The sequence below is a fragment of the Eublepharis macularius genome, chromosome 10 (genome assembly GCF_028583425.1).
Source record: "Eublepharis macularius isolate TG4126 chromosome 10, MPM_Emac_v1.0, whole genome shotgun sequence".
Lineage (NCBI taxonomy): Eukaryota > Metazoa > Chordata > Lepidosauria > Squamata > Eublepharidae > Eublepharis > Eublepharis macularius.
In genome coordinates, this window is record NC_072799.1 from 70,449,583 (window position 1) to 70,471,496 (window position 21,914).

General features: G+C 43.7%; 1 protein-coding gene across 2 annotated transcripts in view; it reads right to left on the reverse strand.

Annotated features, from left to right (window-relative positions):
- Positions 1–7,274: 7,274 nt before the first annotated feature.
- HPGD (15-hydroxyprostaglandin dehydrogenase) overlaps positions 7,275–21,914 on the reverse strand; it is a 32,063-nt gene continuing 17,423 nt past the window's right edge. The window contains exons 5-7 of one of the 2 annotated variants that reach the window (XM_054989491.1): positions 16,065–16,141; positions 13,145–13,308; positions 7,275–8,223 (exon numbers count right to left, since the gene is read on the reverse strand). In XM_054989491.1, the coding sequence (XP_054845466.1) occupies positions 8,106–8,223; positions 13,145–13,308; positions 16,065–16,141 (359 nt within the window). In that variant the 3' untranslated portion in view covers positions 7,275–8,105. Of the gene's footprint in view, positions 8,224–13,144; positions 13,309–16,060; positions 16,142–21,914 lie in introns of those variants that run through there. The other variant, XM_054989492.1, reaches the window with a different exon arrangement.

The window sequence follows — 21,914 nt, forward strand, 5'->3', positions numbered from 1 at the left end:
TTGCATCAAAGGAAGGTTCCTTGTGTCAAAGGAAGGCATCACTGTTAGCAGAACAGATCCATGGGCTCCAATCTGTATATCTCACTTCCTTTAGCTCTTCTGAAAATTAGCTCTGCTGCAGTAGACCTTGCCCTCCCCATTAAAGATTAAATGATACAAAATCTGGTATTTTGCTGCAGGCTGTAGAAACATTATAGATCTGGACGAATGCCACCTAAACCTGAGCAGCTATCTCCCAAACTGTGAATTCATGCATCTTTAAAAACCAAATTTTAAAATGTATTTGACATGTGAGTAGATTTACATATCATGGGTGGTTTTCTCAGAAGACACTGAATCTCCCGTGTCATGTTCCTCACTGCAGTCTTGCTCAGAGTGTGTATATGCAAGGGGATGTAACAACGGAGAAACATGTAACTTTCAAGTGAGAATTGAAAGTAACAGAAAGATACCAAATTAGGATAATATTCCAATTGGTTCCACATGAAAACATTCATTTTCTAATCAAAAGTCAACATTTAGACGCTACATAGGAACATGACAAACTCTTTATTATAGTTGATTATGTTTTTAAGAAGATGGATAACTTAAAAACACACTGGAAAAAAGGGTTTACACATTTCCTGTTACTCAGACAGACTTTCAACACGCATTGCTTCATACCTGCTCTCCTATGCATATAGGAGTACACTTTGTTAACAAAGAGTATTTGCTCTTCATTTTGAATGACTAATAGTGTAGTGTTCTAACATCAGAATACAGAAACTTCACAATAGAAAATATTATCATAAGAGAGGGGGTGGTGGTGGTTCCAAAATGTGGAAGCTACAAGCAGTGTTCCCTCTAAGCTGAGCAGTGTTGTGAGCTAAAAAATCTACTTTGTGAGCTGAAACAACAAATTTCATTAAAGTTTTGAGCACGCCCTCCTTTTTAAAAAAAATTATTTCAGTCTACAAACATAAACTACGAACTAATTTGTATTGTTTCTCACTTAGAAGCAACAATTCAAGCAGTCATTCAAACATGGATTCTAAATATCAAACTAAATTACTCTGCAGGTAAAATTATTAATACTTCTCCTTCCCAACTATATGATATACAAATATAAATATATCTGAGAACATGTGCTAGGGTCTGCATCCCACCCTGGGCACGTGTTAACCTTCTCTATTCCAACAAGATTGCAGCAGGTAGGTGGGATTTACGTAATAACTCATTGATTTCTAGCCTCTGTAGAATCCAAAAACAAAAACCATGTAATATATTTTGATTACAATCAAAACAAATTAATAATAAAAACCAGTGGTCCAAGACCATCTAGTCCCATTAGGTGAAAGAGCCATAAAAAACAGAGTATACTTCTGTATAAAAATGGATATATGTTCATGCTGATTGCAAAAGGGTAGCTGTGTTAGTCCGTTGCTGCAAAATAAAGCAGACACCCAGCGGCACCTTAAAGACTAGCACGTTTATTTCAAGATGAGATATTGTGAATTAGTGCTGAAATCAGATATGTATGGAAATCAACCTGAGAATCATTCTCAAGTTTTCTTTTTCCACATAATGAATCTGCACTTGAAAGACTCATGCCATGATAGAATTCATCCTTGATCTTAATCCCCACCCCGCCCAACCTGCCCCATAAAATCATTCTAAGTTTGATTTCCACATGTGAAGAAGTGAGCAGTAACTCACGAAAGCTCATACTGAAATAAAAATTAATCTTTAAGGCACCACTGGACTTTGGTTTTACATTCATGCTGACTGGCTTTCTTGTGGTTCAGGTGCGATTCTGACTTGGATTTCTCAGCTCAGGCTTACCCTATACAAGCACCTGGAAATCTGACACCATACAACATTTGGAACAATTGTGCTTTAGACAATTACAAAGTACATAAATGCAGTATCTCTCTATTCTTCCCCACGTCACAAAGAAAATGTGACTCATCTACCCCTTTCGTTTTAGACAGAAGCTGAGGAATGGCAAACCTGGCACCTTAATAACTTTGCGCATGCAACTTTAATAGTCTAAAGTCCCTTTGCCAGTTTTCTGGGGCAAATAAACAAGATCTGAACAGTATTGCAGCTCAGAGGGATAGGATGTGCAAATACAGAATTGCAAACTTTTAATAATAACAATAACATTCGATTTATATACCGTCCTTCAGGACAACTTAATGCTCACTCAGAGTGGTTTACAAAGTGTGTTGTTATTATCCCCACAATAATCACCCTGTGAAGTGGGTGGGGCTGAGAGAGCTAGAAGCTGTGACTGACCCAAGGTCACTCAGCTGGCTTCAAGTGGTGGAGTGGGGAATGAAACCCGGCTCTCTAGATTAGAGTCCCCCGCTCTTAACACTACACCAAATTGGCTCTCTTATACCAGTGGCGCCTTAAAGATTAATTTTTATTTTAGTATGAGCTTTTGTGAGTCACTACTCACTTCTTCAGATGTGGAAATCATCCACATGATTCCCTTCCCTTCTCCGCACTACCACAGAGCTATTTTTTAGCTTTAAAAATGATAATTGCTACTATGCTATACTGCAATAGTGTTATTAATATATCTAATTCTAAGCATGGCCACATCTGTGGATACATAAATCTGGATATTGGGACCATGGGCAGACAATACAGATGTTTCTACAAGCTCCGGGTGTGCAGAAAAATCTGAAATCTAAAGAAAAAGATGTTGTCAGTGGCCATTGCTAGACAACCATGACAATATTGCCAGATTTTCAGCCCTGGTTTCTGTAATAAAGGAAAGGGGGAAGAACCCTTCTCAAGTCTGTTTTGGTCTTTAAGGGAGGACTTATTGGGGCCAGGCCTGGCAGCAGTCACAAAATAACATACTTCCACATGACATGCGTGACTCACTCAGGTTCATCTGCTTGCATTTGTTCGACAGCAGCCATCCCATGAAAGCCAATGTAGTTGTTATAGCCAGGGGTTAGATTTTCAGACTAGGATCTGCAAGATATAGGTTTGTATCCTCACTCTGCTGTGGATGCGCACTGGGTGACTTTGGGCCAGTCACACATTCTCAGCCTAACCTACTTCACAGGGTTGTTGTAGGGATAAAATGGAGAAGAATAATGTAAGGTGCCTCAGGTCCCCGTTGAGGAGAAAAGCGAGTTATAAATGAAGTGAAAAAATAAGACATATAACTGATGGGCAGATAAAAAGAAGGTTGGTTAGGAAGGGGAAGACCATGCAACTGGGCCAGGCTTAGCTGGAACTCTGCAACTTGGCCATTTCTCCTGGGCAGCAGTTGCCACAGGGAGGGAAGGAGGGAAAGCTGAAGACAGGAACAGATAAAGGTAGGGTAGCTGGTGGGTGGGAAGGAGAGAAGGAAGCAGGAAAAGGGGAGAGGCTATGCGGACTTTTAGGGAAGGCAAAGAGGAAATAGTGGGAGGGGAGAAATGAGATACCTCTGCAAATCCTTGGGGGCCCCACTTTTTAATATATCTAATTCTTAAAGAGGCTGACTCTGAGGATACTTCAATCTGGAGATTGAAGCCATGAGCAGACAAGACAGTTTTTTCTACAAAGTCCCAAATTGGCAGAAAATGTTGAAGTCTAAAAAAAGTTACAAAATAGAAGCAGTGCCTGTACCTTTAAGAAACAGATGCCCTCTCAGGTGCTCCTTGTGTGTGGGGGAGTTCTAGGCAAAGACAACAAAATTGCCAGCCTTCAAGCCTTGGTTCCTTTCAGTAAAAAGCAGGGGGAAGGGTTAGAGCCCTTTCTTGGGCTGTTTAGGCCTTTGTGGGAGGAGTTATTGAGGCCAGGCCTGTCAGTACTACACCAGACTGGCTTTTATATGCTGGCTGCTGTTGAATAGCAACAAGCAGCAGTAACCTCTAGCAGACCCATCTGCTCTCTACTATCCAACAGAGGCTACCATATGGAAACTATGGAGACGTGTGGTAGTTAGAGTTTCAGATCCAGCCATGGTTCTCAATAGGTGACCTTGGGCCAGTCACACATTCTCAGCCTAACCTATCCCACAGGGTAATTGTGTGGAGGAGGAGATGAGATGAGAATGAAGTAAGGTGCTTTGTGGAGGAATATAGGGTATAAACAGGTCTATTCTTTTTCTGGTACTGCCGGAGGATCACCTGCTGCCAGAAGGCGCTTTCCACAGCCACTGAGGTGTCTGGCAGAGGAAAATGGCAGGAAACGGTGTGTGAGTGTTGGCAGTGTACTGACATGTTGACGTCACTCCCTGTGCACCTGGAAGTGAAGTCAGCACATCACTGGGAGATACTGGGGATGCTGTGGTATTTGGCTAAAACTCTATGGTTAAACTATATTGTTTTGTCTAAATACCAGTGTTCCTAGTGCCCCCCCAGCGACATACTGATGTCATTTCTAGGAGCATGGGGAGTAACATCAATGCCAGTGATGTAGTGATGACCCCCCCCCCTTTACACATTGCCGTCCACCATATACTTCACAGGATCAGAGGCTTCATAGGCAGTTAAGGGCAGTCGCAATATGGCACCTGTCTCTCTATTTATCAGGCCGAGAGCCCTGACTGAAATCCACACTGGGCCCCTTCTCTTCCCAGAGACTCCACCAAACAGGCAGCCAGCTCCCTATATTTACTTCCCTTCACCCAACTACTGCCTAAGGCTACTGGGGAAAGGGAAAGAGTTTTACTTCTCCTATATATGCTGCCACCATTTATTTTATTTTGCCCATTTGTCATGACAAGAGTGTTTGAGTTTTGTATGTGTGTTTCATTTCCTCTCAGCCAACAACTTCAAGCCAGCCAGGGTTAAAACAGAAACAAGCATAACTTCCATTTATAATATAGAACACTGGAGTTAATGATTTTAAAATACATAAGGTATACTGTTGTTAAACAGAGAATGATCCCTATGTATCAGAACAGGTGTCAAAAACCAGTGAGGGAACATTTTAGCCTTCTGGGATATACAGCTGCTGAACTAAAAGTAGTGGTTATTCTGCCAAGAAATTTCAAAGGGAGATCAGAAAGAGAGACTGCTGAATTGCAACTGATCATAAAGCTCAAGACAATGCATCCACCTGGACTGAATCGAGATCTAGGCTTCCTGTCTCATTACCAATGCTGATTTCTCCACACCTACCCTCCCCCCGGTATATCCCACCTACAGGGCCGGATTTATGGGGGGGCAGGGGGGGTCGCCTGCCCCTGGCGCCGACAAAGAGGGGGTGCTGGATGTGGCTGCCAGCTGGGAGCGTGCACCACAGAACTGGCAGCAGCAGCACTGGCAGCTGAGATGGAGGGCTGGGAGGCTGTCCGCACACCGCCCCGGCCACCTGCCATGCCGATGGGTGCACCTGGCCTGCAGCAGCTGTGCCTGGCTAGAAGTGCGTGCTGGTGGCGGCAGCGCGGGGCAACTGAGCGGGTGGCCTCCCAGCCCTCCAACTGGCTGGCGTGCCTTGCACGATGATGTCACACACAATGACATCATCGCACAGTCTAGGTGCATGTGCGCACACACAAGTGCTCAGGGGGGCAGCAACAGCCCTTGAGCTGCCCACGGGTACCGGCTATCCTCACTATGGCCCTGCCCACATAATCCAATCACATCTGCTATTGTCATTTTCTGGCTATTTTCAATTGGCATCTGAAATCACTCCTCTCTCCAAGAATGTGAGACAGATGGCCTCACATTCTAGCTGTATCTGAATAAGTGAGCTGTGAGTCATGAGAGCTTATACCCTACCACAAATTTGGTTAGTCTTATAGATGCAACTGGACTCTTGCACTTTTGAATGGGAGATGTTAGTCAGACATTCTGGACTTAGCTCTCCTCTCGTGTGTGAGCACAAAATGCTTGGTCAGTTTTGCTATGTGCCTTCTCCGTGCTCTTTCTTCACCACCAAGGTGTCTCTGGCTCTAAGTCCCCATGGCAGAAGGTTCTTGGGCAGAGCCATGTGCCACGCCCGCACTCACTGAGTTAATAGTCACATTGGCCAGTGTTCATGTAGCATGGAGGGGCATGACTGGGTGCCGGGGAGGTGTCTCGTCTGCTGCTGGGGTGCAAGCAGATTGGTTGTGGCTTTAGTCAGCGTCCTGTGCTCCTCTGGGCCATTTGGGAGGGGATGTGCATGGGGGGAAGATGACTTTTCCCATAACATGGGCACCTATGGGCTACACCACCCTTTTCAAGGCGTAACTTTCCACAGCTGTTGGATGTATTTCTGAGGCTGGAAGGGCTTAGGGAGCTGACTAACTCCCACCCCACCCCCGTCCCATCCGTCCCACCATTGGTCCAAGGATTTATGCTCCAGATCTGCCAGTGCCCAGCCACTGCAGCTGCCTTCTGGCAGGAAACCCTGGTGTAGCAGTGCCTGGGTGCTCCTCCATCATAAATGAGGTTTATGTTGGTGTACAGATACACCATCGTGGTGGGAACTAGTCTGCTTCCAGAGCACTTTTGGCATGTCCCCCTCCCCTGAGGACTGAACTGTTAATTTCTCTGTCTTATTAAATTCTGTCCCCCACCTCATCCTAGCAATTGAAAAATAAATTTTAGAGTCACAAGCATGTGACTCTCAAATGTATCAATATCTCAAGTTTCAGATTTAATTATGCCATTCAGGGCAACATATGGTAAATGATGAACTATTAATTTACAACAGTTAATCTTTTATTTTTGATATGTTGTAGCCTTATATTTATTTTATACTGGCAAATAATTCATTGTTGTATGTCAATTGTGGCATATATTTCTTCAATTCTTATTAGATAACTAGGAATTGTTGCTACTATCGCATAAATACTATGGAAAATTAATGTACTAAACAAAAGCAGGTTCTGAACTGATAACACAATACTATCACAATTACATATTCTGAGCCCAGTTCAAAGTTACAATTTATTTAAGCAACTGGCACTTCTGGTGCCAGTTGCTTAAATAAATTGTAACTTTGAACTGGGCTCAGAATATGTAATTGTGATAGTTTGGGGAGGCTTGGTACAGTGCCTACAGAAATGATTAGCTTCAGTGAATGTTACATCATTGCCTTTGTGCTTAGTACAATGCCTGTCCCATAGCCAAAGACAATATTTTTAAATTCATTTTTTTGTAAAGCTAATGGTTGTATACAGTAAGATTAATGGACAGCTTCCAATATTATTCTTATCCTATGCACTAATTAGACCAGCGGTTCTCAAATAATTTGTAGAGGAATCTAAACTTACTGTATTTTTCAGGAATCATTTATAAAGTAACTACATGATGCTCCCCCCACCCAAATAAATGCAGGAATCTCACCAGTTAATATTGAACAAATGTATATTTTATTTTTCCAAGTTTAGTGTTTATAAATATATAACATTACTGAACAGCAAGCTGTATTTTATGGCCATTTCACACACTATGCAGAGAAAAACCCAAATTTGCTATCTCAGAGTCTCTTCCGCCAATTTTCCCTGCTTGACTTCATCTCTCCTGGCCTTCCAATCCACCTGTAAGAAAGCTGTGACCCACTTTTGGGTCCGAATCCTGATCCACACTCTGAATACCATTGAGTTAGACAATTATAGCAAAAGTAAATCAGACCCTGACAGTACACAGTGCAGACCGTGTCAATATTTGGGATTCACAGTGAAATCCTAAACAGATTTAAACCAGTCTGTGTCCATTGATTTCAATGGGCATAGACTGGTGTAGCTCTGTTTAGGATTTCACTGTAACTGTGAATGCCTGAAGGGTGTGCTGCAGCTGTTCTAGCGATAAACTTTAAAAGCACACTTGACATCTAAATTATCTGACTTTTATAACTTAGCTCTATAATGTTTTGCCACAAATAAAATTAGATAGTATCATAAATATTTTTACAATAATTGAAATGACGTTTTGTATAAAATAAGTAACAATTACATTTCTGATATAAAAACCCATTTTTGGCAACATCCCCCATCCTTCACATAAGGGATACTGACAGTAATTTTTAAAAATTCAGGTAAACTAACATTAACCAAGATTTTCTTTTTGCAGAACCATTTATTCCAACATACCTTTATTTTTTTATTTTATGTAAATAACAGTATTCTTTTCTTCAAAGCAAACTGAGGTAATGTATTAGAATTTATTGTCTGACAGAAATTACAGTGGACTGTATTCATGAAAATGGATTCCTCTCTTTGTTGTAATCTTCATAACTTCTCCATTTAACGTATCATCTTCAAGTATTTTTATCAGTCCCTCAGCAATCAGTGATGGTCTATAAAAGAATTTCAAGTGATAAGAATCAGACATGGTTCACTACAGATTATAATTGTCTGTTCCTGGGAAAGGTGACAGAGCAGAAGTATAATAAAACTGTAATCCTATGTCTGGCTATCTATGCATGAGTCCAGCAGTTTCAGTGAAGCTAAGAGCCAATTTGCTTATATGCTCATGCATGCCAATATGACAGCAGAATGGACACACATTTATTTCCATGGCTTTGACACCTGCTGAGATTCAGCACATTCAGTATGTGATTACTTGGTCAAATGTATGATGAAAGCCTACATTAGAGGCCAAACTGCTAGCTCTGAAATTTTCAGAGCTCCCTGCATAGCCTCCAGTTCCAAGAGATCCCCTACTCGGTATTACAGTTATCAGATGCCTTCTCTTGCACATAAACATATACAAATGGTTCTGTAACTCCCTCTCCTCCAGTGCAAGTAGCAGCCATTGTCCCTTTGGGATGTAGGCAAATAGCTGCTTAACCCTCTCTTCCATAGATACAAAACAGCAACAGAGGATTTGTTAGAATACCTCCATCTGCTGCACCTGCCTGGGGGCGGGGGGGGGGGGGAATCTCACTAGGCAGAGATAAAAGGCAGTCTGTTTGGGCTTTGCTTCATCGGGCTTCAGACCTGCGTCAGGTAAAATTTCACAAGATGTGTTTTGGCTTTGTAGTCTTGCTAGACACGAAATGAGAAGTGGGAACAGTTGGGAGAGGCAGGAAGCGTAACAAACATAATAGTGTTGTGTAGTAGAGAAAGGCAATCAGTATCAGGGTGTGGCAGTAGCCATCTTCAGCTTCTGCCTTTCCCAGTTTAAGTTCAGTGTCTTTTTACACTGTTTAGGACAGTGGAACGCTACCTCTCGTTTTAATGATGGACGAAGTGAGTCTGAGCACATATGCTTATTCTAGCAGGTTCCTTCTCCCTTGTGTGTGTTTGATCTTGTATCCCTCTTTTTCATTTAGTATGCATTCCTCTCTATTTTCTTCTTTCTTTTAAATATACACCAGTGATGCCAACTGTTTTGTGTAATAGCAAGAAAAGATAATGGAATGACCAGGACATACAGACACTATAAATAGACTTTAATTTTTTTGGGGGGTGTTTATGTTTATAATGGAATAGGAGCATTGTTCTCAACTGATTGTCATTCCTTATTGTTTTTATGCCTTTTTAAATTTTAGTTCTATATCAAAGCTCAATACATAATAAAAAAGAGATTTCATAGAGCTGAAAGGGTATTGAAAGAAAAATCAAAATGATCAAGTTGGAAAGGCTTGAATGCTTGGGATTATTTAGTGTAGAAAATAACTTTAAAAACATTATAGAGGTTTCATAAAGTTATACAGGGAGTGGTAAAAGTACATAAAGAGAGAATTTTCTCCCGTTCCAATAATACTAGAACTCAGGGACACCAATGAAATTTGCTTCTGCAATATGATGAGAGCTGCTAATGCGGCCCTTCCCAGCTGCCTTGCAGAGGCTTTGCTGGGGGCTGAAGTTTGCCCCCCCAGAAGGAGAAGGAGGCAGACTTCTCTTCTTCCCAGGCATCTGGGACCTGCCAGGGGGCAGAGACAGGCATCGGAGAAGGTGTCTCCTCCCCCTCTGGCTTCAGTTGCTCCGTGTGATCAGACAGAGCAGGAGGCTTTTTGAGCTCCTGCCATTTATTCGTTGCATGGAATTGCTCCTGGGAGCGACTAGGGCTATAGCTTTGTCCTCCTTGCTGGGAGCTCAGGCCCGACATTGTGCCGGCTCCTTCCTGATGCTGCAGCAGCGGCTGCTGTTTGCTATGGAGGCAGCAGAGCGGGGCACTCACAAGGCCCTTTCGGCGGCACGGCCTCAGTAGTGGTGGGGACGAATGCGCCTGGCTTTGCCCCCTCCTTTTGGAGTGGTTTGTAGGCCGTGGCCATGGTAGGAATACAGCAGCGGGGTTGGGGGGTTCATGCTTTGGCTCCCCCCCCCAGTGAGCTCAGGGGACCAGTGGGGGCGATTCTGGTGGCTGCTCGGCACCGCCGAAAGTCAGAGTGGCGTTGGTAGTGTGTGGAGGTAGTTTTGGCCTTCTTTTCATTCCCCCCCCCCATTTTCCAAAGGCCTACGGGACTTGTAGGGTGGTTTGCCCAGTTTCCCCTTGCAGGGCGGTTTGCCCATTTCTCCCTCCTCCTGGGGATAGTCAGGCCTGGCCTGGGCAGCAACTATGGCCTGTTCTTGGTAGGCTCTATTTTACGAACGGACCGCCATTTTGTAGGGGCAGACATTTTGTGCAGGCTGCCTATAGGCCCTGTGGGCAGACTGGTGTGTCTGTGGGGGATGCCTGTGTCCTCATTGTCTGACTTCCATTTGGCAAGAAGCAATAAAAATAAACAAATAAATTGAACATTAATAATAATAATATAGTAGTTCTTGAGTGCTTCATATAGGGCAGAGATCTGTAAGCTGGGGAAAACTGTACGCTGAGGCAAGATGGCATCTAGGAAGGCCGCCCCTCCAGTAAGTGGCACCAAGAAGCATGCCAGGCCAGTCAGGGCAGCATCTAGGGTGGCTATGCAGCGGGAGCCCCTCAAACGCATTTCTGCTCTTGAGTCCGCAGCGGGTCTGGTGGCGGCTAGTACCAGCCAGGAGGTGCAGGAGGTGCCAGAGGGGGAGCAGTATTCAAAGTGGAGCCGGAAGGACCAGGAGATGGGGGCCAAGTTGCCGCGGTGGTGCAGCACAGCACAGCAGAGGGTAAGTCACCCCTGCCACAGCAGGCATGCCACCTGGCCACGGAGACCCTGGGGTCAGGCCACTGCCTCTGGGTCCCTGGGTCCCACAACACCTTCCTACTCTTTCAGTTCCTCATCATGGCTACCGTCCGGGTTAATGCAGTGGCCAGGTCAGGTAATGGGTAACCTGAGTACTCAGCTGATGATGGGGAGCCATCAGCCAGCATGAGGGACAGCTGATGGCCAACCCCTTGGCCCTCCTTTGTTGGGTTGGCAGTATGGCACATGCCAGCCATGGGCCTTTCCACCTTTTGGATTGCCAGCCTATGGGCAGGTGCCTTACAGGACAGTCCCTTTTGGAGACACAGCCCTGCTCCTTGGGGACCACCTGACACAGGCTACTAGGGATAGGATAATAATAGGGGAGTATGTAGATGTCTTCATCCTTCTCTTCAGGGAGCTGGAGAAGAAAGATAAAGACAATCTAGATAAGAGGGATAAAGAAAAAATCAGGAGGAGATAGGTGGACCGCAACTGGCACAACTGGCTTCTGGGATTTTTGATATATGTGGGGGTGTTGGGTAGAGCCCAGCCTTTATGGGTGGTGTCTCTTTTCAAGTATCTGAACATTATTTACAGGGGATACATGGATTTCGTTGGTGCTGCATGGCTGCAGTACGACAAAGAGTTTAGGATGCGGGCGGCTCTCAACCCGCACCTCCCCTGGGACCAGATTCACCAGCAGTTGTGGCTGCAGGTGATGTCCCCTGCAAAACCAAATTCAGGAGATGTCAGATAGCAGTCACATCATCCACCGCCCCTTAGTGTCCACAGGGGCCTGGGCTCCGGAGGGGCAGCAGTCACAACTCTGGTTCCTTTGCTGGGACTTTACAGCAAAAGGGTCCTGTAATTGGAGAGCCTGCAAATACAGGTACGAATGTCCCTCTTGCTCGGGCAACCAGCCCTATGCAGCCTGTCCCAGATCCAGGCAGGGAGGGGGTGGTGGGTGATCTGGTGGGGGAGGAGGCCAGCAGGTTGCAGGCAAGGGTTACTAGTCCAGTGAGGCTGACGGCAATTGAGTACCAGTGGTAAGTTCCCGGTAGGGCAACTGTGAAGGGTCCCTCTTGCTCGGGCAACCAGCCCTATGCAGCCTGTCCCAGATCCAGGCAGGGAGGGGATGGTGGGTGATCTGGTGGGGGAGGAGGCCAGCAGGTTGCAGGCAAGGGTTACTAGCCCAGTGAGGCTGAGGACAATTTAGTACCGGTGGTAAGTTCCCGGTAGGGCAACTGTGAAGGGTCTGGGTAGCGTTTGTTGGTGCTGTTGTTCAAGAAGTTGTTTTCGGGGCAGGCTGGGGTGCCCCCTGGTGGTAATAGCTTCCCCCGGGAGGTGCTGGTTTTCTGAAGTATGGGCCCCATCTGTAATGGCCGTGGGGTGTTGCCTTCATACCCTGCCTTCCTGGTCACTGTTGGAAACAAGATGGTGGTATGGAGAGATTTTTGATCTCACTCAGAAGGGTTCTTCTTGGTTCTCCTAAGAGGTACCATTATATGCTCCCTATGGTATCTGCAGCTGATGCTGGCAAGAAGCAAGATCAGAGGTTTCCTGATCCCTTGTTGAGGGGTATATGGGCATACTGGAAAAGTTTCTATTACAATGCCAAAAGATGAGAGGCTGATATTTCTCCACTTTTGTCCCCACCTGCAATGATCAATGAAGCCAGAAACAGAAAGGCTATTAAAAGGGCAGCTGAGTGGAAAGTGGCATCCTCCACATAGCCCATATGTTAAAAATTTAACCCTCTTGGGCACCATTTTGCTTTCAGCATCCCAGGAGTGATTTGGATGAAGTGAGAAAACTTACTTCCACTGTCCCTTAAAGAGTCTAAGGGATTCCAGCTTGAGCACTGGAGCGGTTTAAAAGTCCAAGATGGAACACAGTTGGAATAACTGGTTGTAAATACATCTCAAAGATGGAGACATACTGAGATATATTACATGGACAGGAATACCATGCCGACATATCCCAGCATCTTAAACAGGAATGCTTTATGAAACCCTCACACTATTTATAATAATTGTTATGAGATTGGTGTCCTCTTTATTTTCTACCTTCTGCAATCTCCATTATATGTGTATAACAGCCTGCAGTATTGCTATATATTTTCTAGCTGAATAAAGATGATAATTGATATTATATGTGTTTTACTCACGCCAGTAAACCGTAGTATTTCATCATATCTTTGAGCTCGTCTTTGTATGCTAAATATTCACCCATATTCTCTTCCTTTTCAATTGTTTGAAGAATTGGTGTGTTAACAAAACCAGGACAAATTGTGTTGATTCGTACACCATAGTTTCCTGTTTTAGAGAGCATCTGTTAAGAAAATAAGTAAGTAAGTAAGTAAGTAAGAAAGAAAGACATTCCTCTTTTGTTTTAACAATCCAGAGCCAGTGTGGTGTAGCATGTAAAGTGTTGGTCTGGAATCTGGGACACTCTTGCTGGGCCAGTAATACACTCAGCTTAACATACCTCACAGGGCTGTTGTGAGGATAAATGGAGGAGAGGGGAAGAAGGTAAAGCCACTTTGGGTTCCCATGGGGGGAAAGGCAGCATATGAAATAATTCGGCCCCTCCTGGCCGGCAGCCAAAGGCTTGAGGCCGGGGGCCGCATTTGCCGCCGCGGCAGAATAAGCGGCAGTTTCCCCGGCCTCGTAGGGCCTCTTGGGAGGGGGCGGGGCTTGGCGCATAGCTTCGCGCAGCCTCGCCCTCTGCTTAGCACTCGCCTCCTCGTGCTCGGCCCACCCGCCCGCCCAGTATTAGTGCAGGTTGCTAACCGGTTGCCTTTTGGGGGGCCAGGTAGGAATTTTTTCTTTGTTCCCTGATTGGCTTTGGGAGCTTAGTTTTTCGCCTACCTTGCACTGCTCACTGGGGCTGTGGCTATTGGCTACGGTGGTGCTGTATAGGTTTCACTGGCAGGATTTAGCTGGGGGGATGCTAGCGGGATGGTGAGCACCCTTGGCATATCCCCATTGGTGGGGATATTGGGGGCCTGTCAGGATCGGCTGGCATGCTTTGCGGCGGCCAGTTGAGAGGGCAGGTTGCCTGGTGGGAGCCCCTGGAAAAGTCCTGCCTTCATGCTCTGCGGCGGGGGTGCGTGGAGCTTTAAGGGGGAAACCATCTGCCAGGCCGGCCGGATCCAAGCCATGCAGTTGGATGGCTCGCACCCGGGGCAGCGGGTCTCGCCCAGACAGGTCAAGGCGGGGTCCAGGGTAGTGACCCCAGGGCTTGACCTGTACCGCTTTAGGACCCTTGCCAGGTTTCATGGGTTGAAGTTCATGTTGTTGCCATTAATAAAAGTGGCCCTTTTTACCCAAGCCTTGTGTCTGCCTCTTTATTTCAACTGGGGGGCCAAATAATAAATAATGAAATAACCCCATCTGCATCCCATTGCCAACTCTTCTCTTTTTAGTACCATTTGCCTTTGCTGTATTTTTAGGGAGGAGGTTGCCAGTGGTACAGTATGGAATATTATGCGGTGTTTGTTTGAGCCATATAATTTTCTATATTAAAATTTAAAAGGATGGAAGGCTCTCTTGGAAATATTGTCTACTCCTTAGCTGTAAAATAACAAATATAGTCAGGCCCAATGCTGAATTACAGATTTGAGCTTTTTTTAAAAAACAAAACAAAGTAAAGATAAATAATATATAACTAGCCTGTGTACAAAATCTGGCCTTCAGGTGATAATTAGTTTGTCCATCTATGTCCTTCTAGCAGAGACAAGGACTCTTTCAGTCCAAGCCAATATTTTTATAGATCATTCAGGTGGAAGGGGAAATACACAGATTGTACTATCCACCTGTCTCTCACAATTTGCCTCCTCCTCACAGGATACTTAGAAAGTTAGTCTGAAGCTTTCATTCATAACAGGTTATTGAGAGCAGAGAAGAGAAAGGGAAGTGGCCTGTTGTCTCTTTTAGTTCTATATGGGCTTCTTAACCAATCTAATTACTGGCTACTCTATACAATTTTTGCCAAGAATCACACTTCATGTTTAAATTAGCATTTGCCTATTTATCCATACAAAATATATATATATAAGAAGCTAATATATAATTGTATTTACATGACACTCAAAGGGCTCTGGCCATTGCCCTACAAGGCTTCTGGGATGAGCCCAAATATCCTGCATAGATTTATACTGTTTTGATTGCAGGTGCCTTCTTAGCACTGGTTTTACTTTGTACAGGTAACCCAGGCTATATTAAAAATATCAGAGAATTGGGTTTTAAAGAAGAAAAATGATTTTATTTCATTAAGACAGTTATATCTTGCACTTCTCCCATCTTGAGGGGCTCTAGTCTAGGTTTGCCAGCTGGGAAGGTGTGGGGAAAAGGAGCATAGGGGTGCAGAGTGAGGGAAAAGGCATCACACAGCACTCTAGGAATTCCCCAAAAATCTGTGGTAAAAACTGTAGCTATTTGGGGGAATTTCTAGAATGTTGTGGAGTGGACATGAAATCTCTTCCAGATACCAAAAGTGATGTCATGGCATTTTGGTATGCCAGCATATGGTTGATGCCGGGCGGTGCCCCCTAGCCGGGGGAACACAGTCTATGCCCCCCCTACTAGTGACACCTCCATCTCTCATACATCCCTGGCAAAATACTCTAGAGATGACTAAATAGGGGGTCATCTGGATTATGTGCCACTGTGTTTACATACATACATACACACATATATATGTGTATGTATGTGTGAATATGTTTACATGTATTTTAATCTATGTATTAGGATGTTTTATGATTTTAAATTGTATATATGATGAAATATATTTTTTAACTTGGTTGTGATCCGCCCTGAGCCTGCTGATGTGGGGAGGGCAGAATATATTAAATATAAATAAATAAAATAAAATCTCCCCAATTTGTTCCCAATACTTCATTGAGCCAGGGCTGGAGCAGTGGGGGAAGGCAACCTGGTAAGACTATTCTACTCTTTTTACATTGAACAAAGTCCACAGTTGCTTTCAATAGCTTCCCCTCACCCAATGAAAAAGAATTCTGTGAAAGTGGATAGGTGATTTTGTTGTTAGAAAATTATGATAATTATTTAGCTATACATACTCACAGCCATTGAACGTGTGAATCCAATAACCCCGTGCTTTGAAGCACAATATACTGGTTGGTATGGAACAGGCATAAGTCCTTGAATGAGGAAAATAAATTAGATGCAAATATTAATTAAAAATCAACATACATTCTGATAAAATGTTAGTGTATATATAATACAAGTGTTAGCGTATATACAATAACATTTATGTTAATATATTTTATCTTGAAGTTTGACTGAAACTATGGAAATAATATATGTAATACAGTTATTCACACTATCTCTGAGAGAATGTTGGACTAGCATCTCAGGGCCAAACTACAAGTGATGCCTGACACAGGTTGGACACTTGTCAGCTTCCCTCAAGTTTTGATGGGAAATGTAGGCTGCTTGGCAGAATGTTGGACAAGTGACAGTTGAAAAGTCCATTGGACAGCAGTTGGAGAGCCAAGCTGCAAGACCAGGACACCTACATTTCCCATCAAAACTTGAGGGAAGCTGACAAGTGTCCAACCTGTGTCATTCGTCACTTGTAGCTTGGCCCTCAGAGGCCCAGATTTAAATCTCTATTCTGCCATGAAAGCTCACTAGGCGACCTTGGGCCAGACATTCTCTTTCACTCTATTTCATAAGATTGTTGTGAGGCTAAAATAGAGAAGGGGAGAATGTTGTTATATGCTACTCTGGGTTCCTGTTGGAGAGAAAAGTGAGATATAAATAAATATTCCTAGTTTCCTCTGCTGTTGAATATCATCCAATGAGATAAACTTAAAATGTTTACATGTATGAAATGGTTTGAATTTATAATTTTTAAAAACCCTGATTCACACGATCACTTTGCTTATGGTTGCGTACATGTTCACTGCTTGTTCATTACGAATGCAAGACTTCATTTTTCATGAAATTGCTCAGATCACATTTGCAGGTACTGCAGATGTGCAAGAAAGTTTACTTAAAAAAACCTGTGCCCTGCCTCTCAGCCAAAAGTTTCTGAAGCAGTATCTAACCACAACGCCATATATTAATTATAATTATTCATTATACTTTTATCTTACCCTTACTCTAATGTGTTCAAAATGACATATATGGCTCTATGTTACCTTCATAACAACCCTGTGAGATAGGTTTTACTGAGTGCATGTGACTTATCAATGAGCTTTCAACCATGTCTCTTCAGTTACTATGACATTCTAACTGCTATGCTCCACTGGCTCTCAATACAATAGATAAAATAAATACAATAAATAGTAGCTTGCATCTGTGGGAACCTGTTCACAATGAGAAAAAGTGTCCAGCTCAAGTTACAGAGCTCATGTTAAATAGCCCTCAATATTCTAGGGAAAAAAATACGAAAGGGTTCAGAGATAAGCCTGAATATTGTAAAGTGCTAGACGGGAGCATCTTATCAGGAAATTGTAAGGAGCTACCAATTTGTTGGTATTGAAAAAGATTGCATGGGAGGGCAGAAAAGCATTAAGTAAATGGAGCGCCTTAGAAATAAAGCAATTTTTTAAATAGTGAACTAGAAAGATAGTCTTGATGAAGCCATTGCTTTCCAGCAGTCTACAGAATAAGGCAAAGCACCTTCAGAGGTAGAAATTATAATAGTAATAATAATAATATTCGATTTACATACCGCCCTTCAGGACAACTTAATGCACACTCAAAGCATTTTTAAAGTATGTCATTATTATCCCCACAACAAACACTCTGTGAGGTGGGCAGGTCTGAGAGAGCTCCAGAGAGCTGTGACTAGCCCAATGTCACCCAGCTGGCTTCAAGTGGAGGAGTGGGGAATCAAACCCGGTTCTCCAGATTAGAGTCTTGCGCTCTTGACCACTACACCAAACTGGCTCTCTTATACCTTTTGCCTAGCCCAGCCGGGTTCTTTCTCAGGATATTGGGAGTTGCTGGTTTCCAGCTTATTTTCCTCATTCTTACAAGTGTTTGGCTGAGGCAAGCCTTCTTCAGTCCTCTGTGACTTGTGCTGTGGGTGTTTTGCGCACCAGGTTTTTGTTGGTATAACTTCCCATGTTTATTTGAACTGGAAATAATAATGTTTAACAGACACATAGTCTCAAGTTATGACTAACACCCATTATAATGGACAGGAAACTCAAAGATAAGGCAGATTCCAAGTTCTTAACCTCTTACTGCTAGCACCACTATTATAAGGCAAATGTCAGAATTTCTGACCCCTAAATAGGAAACTTGAATGAAGGAACTCAACTAAAAACTCTCTATATCATTACTAGCTGTTTCCTTTATACTACAGATCTTCAGTTCGGCTACTGCTCAGTTACAGTATGATGACCTGCCTGACTGCTGTGCAACAGTGCCCTTGAGGTCTGTCTGGAAATGATATAACTCAAAGTACCAAGGCACAGCCTGTCTTAAAAGGAGAGGGATAAGAAACTTTAATGCCTCCCTAAAAGGCTTTATCAGACAACTTGGATGAGAAATATAGATTTCTGGTCTCGAAGGGATGCCCTTCTCTCACAGAATATGAAATCTAGCTGATTATCTTTACTACATTTCTAAGGAACATAACAGAAAACATAGAGGGATTGTTTCAAAGGCCTTGTAGATAATTTTAGCAAAATTAAAGTAGTGCAAAAATGTCAAATGCTTCTCTGAAATTTAATGTAACTGGAAAAAATTTCTTCCTCTTCATAAAACAATGCACCAGGGACCCACATACTGGAATGCACCACACTAGCTACCGTGGAACTCTACTTGCTTGCTTAAATGATACTACTCATTTAACTGAAATGTTTAGAGTAGTACCACACTAGAATCCACATAAAGCAGGATAAAAAAACCTATCATTTTCTACTTGCTATAATCCATGAAAAAAGATATCGCAATGGCCAAAGTAACATTCAGAATCACCCCAGCCAGAAGTATCCCTATTTTTTCTCCCAACGATACACCAGACATCCCCTCTTGCCTTCTGATAGGCCCTTCCCACATGTCCTTAAAGAGACAGCTCACTCTCTGAAAGCTGGCAGCTTTTCCCCTTGACTCCAGATGCCTCCACTTTCAAAATGGTTGCAGGCTATTTGGCTTCTGTTTTTTCAGCGCCTTTTCTGGAAGCACCCAGAAAAGACGCTGAAAAAACAGAAGACAGGCAATCTGGTTTCAGGCCTGGCTATGGGACTGAAATGTCCTTGGTCACTCTGGGGGATAACCTGTGCCATGAGAAGGACACAGGGAATGTGACACTTCTGGACCTATTAACTACTTTTGATACCATTAATTATGGTAACCTTCTAGGACTGCCTTTCATAGTTGGAACCTGCAGACCCTATTCTACCCTAACCTACATCAAAGGTAGTTTTCAGAATGTGGTGCTGGAGGGACAGCTGCTCCACCTTTTGACCACTGGTACCCTGCAAGGTTCCATGCTTTTCAACATCTACATAAAGTCACTGAGATGGTACAGAAATTTGGGCTAAGTTGTCATTAATATACAGATGACACTCTGCTCTATCTCCTGCTTCCATCAGATCCAAAAGAGCCTGTGGAGAGTGTGAACGGGTGCCTGGAGACAGTTTCGGGATGTATGAGGGCTAATTTGAAATTTAATTCCAACAAAATAGAGGTGCTATTAGTGGGGAAAGGTTTAAGCCGAGAATTGGGCTATGTCGTGTTCTGGATGGGGTTAAACTCCTACTCACTGAGGAGCTGGTTCAGAGCTTGAAGTGCTGCTGGAGCCAGGCTTCCTGTTAGCTACCCCTGAAGACTGGAAGCTACAGCTGGTATGGATTGCTGTGGTCAGAATGTTGAATAACTGGGTTGTAGGGGCCATGTCACTCGAGTCTTGTTCCATCTATATGGGCTCCCAATTTGCTTCTAGGCCCAATTCAAGATGCTGGAATTGACCTTTAAAGCCTTAAATGGCTTGAGGCCAGCATACCTTAAGAACCACCTTCTGCTATATGAATCTACCCATCCACTCTGCTGGAAGACCAAAAGTGCAAGAGGCAGGTTTCTTGGGGCACAACATTCCAAAATGGGGGTGGGAGTGGGGAATCATGCTTGTCCATCAATCTCATGGGCACATGGAACAGAGCAGCAGCACTTGAAGAAGTCGCAGCCAGGCTCATACAGGTAGAAGCTGCCTTTTAGGAAACCTTGGCTGTTTAGGGCTTGAAATGTTAATGACATCACTTGGAAATAATTATCTGGTGTGATTGTATTCATACACTTATTAAAATGTGCTCTCTGAAACTGGCTTTAGTTAGAAACTTTGTGTTGAATTTTTCAGCAGTTAACATTTCTATGCGTTCTTCAAAGTCAACACCATATTCACTTTAAATTTTTAGAAATTTATCTTCTGAAGAGTTGAATGGATTTCCTTAATCTGAGATTAACAGAGCAACCCTAAAAGTTCCCTGAGAGTAAACCCCATTGAGTAGACCAGAGCACACTTGTGTGTGAAGTGCTGTTAAGTTGCAGCCAATTTATGGTGACCCCTGCTGGATTTTCAAGGCAAGAGACAAAGAGAGGTGGTTTTCCATTATCTGTCTCTGCACAGTGACTCTAGTCTTCCTTGGTGGTTTCCCATCCAGGTTCTAACCAGGACCAACTCTGCATAGCTTCCAAAATCTGAAGAACTCAGACCAAATTATGGCCTCCAGATCAGGGCAGTCTAGAGTACGATTCTATTATTTATCTCCTTGTAACTTGGTTGCTGCATTGTTCGCTGTCATGAGTCCAAGGAGATAAATGGGATAGAAATGGCTTAAATAAATAAGCCACACCGGAAACAATGTGGCACAGTAGCTAGAGTGACATACTAGGATCTGAGCAACCCAGTTTCGATTCCCCACTCTGCCATGAAACCTCGCTGGGTGACCTTGGGTGACCCATCGCACACATGCAGTCTAACCTACCTCACAGGGTTGTTTTGAGGAGAAAATCGAAAGAGAGGAGAATGCTGTAAGCCACTTTGGGTCACCACTGGGGAGATAGGTTGGATACAAAAGAAGTAAAATAAATAAGAATAAAGTAAATAAATAAAATCCTGTGTAGATCTGTGTAGGATTGCAGTGTAAGTGCCCTATGTATGCTAATGGGGTCTGAATTTGCAGAGGCTCTCTAGATGTGCAGGTTTTTAAAGAGTTGAGTTCCCAGTAGCTACTCAGCAGCTGTGGGGAATAGCTGTTAAAAAATAAAGGAGAGCCCTCAGAGTCTCAAAATGCCTCCAAGGGGTGAGGAAGGTTTTCTGCTTCCCTGCTCAAGACCTTTTCCAAAAGAAAAGCTGGGGGTTGTCTCTGTTTTTGCTGCTCCACGTGAAACGTTCTGTGACATGGAACAGTAAAAACAGGGAAACACCCCCCATACTATTTTGACACTGGGAAACGGCTTCATGGGGAAAGCAGGAGCTCCTCCTATCCCTACAGTGGCGTTCTGAGGCCGTTTGGGCTCTCCGTTATTTTTTTAACAGCCATTTTTGTGAGGACCTAAGTTTGGTCTGGGGAACCTGAACACAACCTGCATGTCTAGAGATACCCTCTGAGGGAAAGAGACCTTGGGGTCACAGTGGATAGCTAAATGAAAGTGTCAACTCTGTGCTGCAACAGTGAAAATGGGAAACTATACACTGGGGATTATTAGGAAAGGAACTGAAAATAAAACAGCCATTATTTAATGCCCCTGAACAGATCTATGGTGTGGCCTTATTTGGAATATGGTGTTTAGTTCTGGTCACCATTTGCGTGCCCAGCTTGATACGGCCAGGGTTCCCCCAGCAGGAAATAACCACGCTAACGCAGTAGCTGATACAACTTGCAACATAGAACCCTTGACTGAAATCATGCGGAGGGTGGGTGGGAATCGCTGTTCCGATGCCTACTGGAGGAG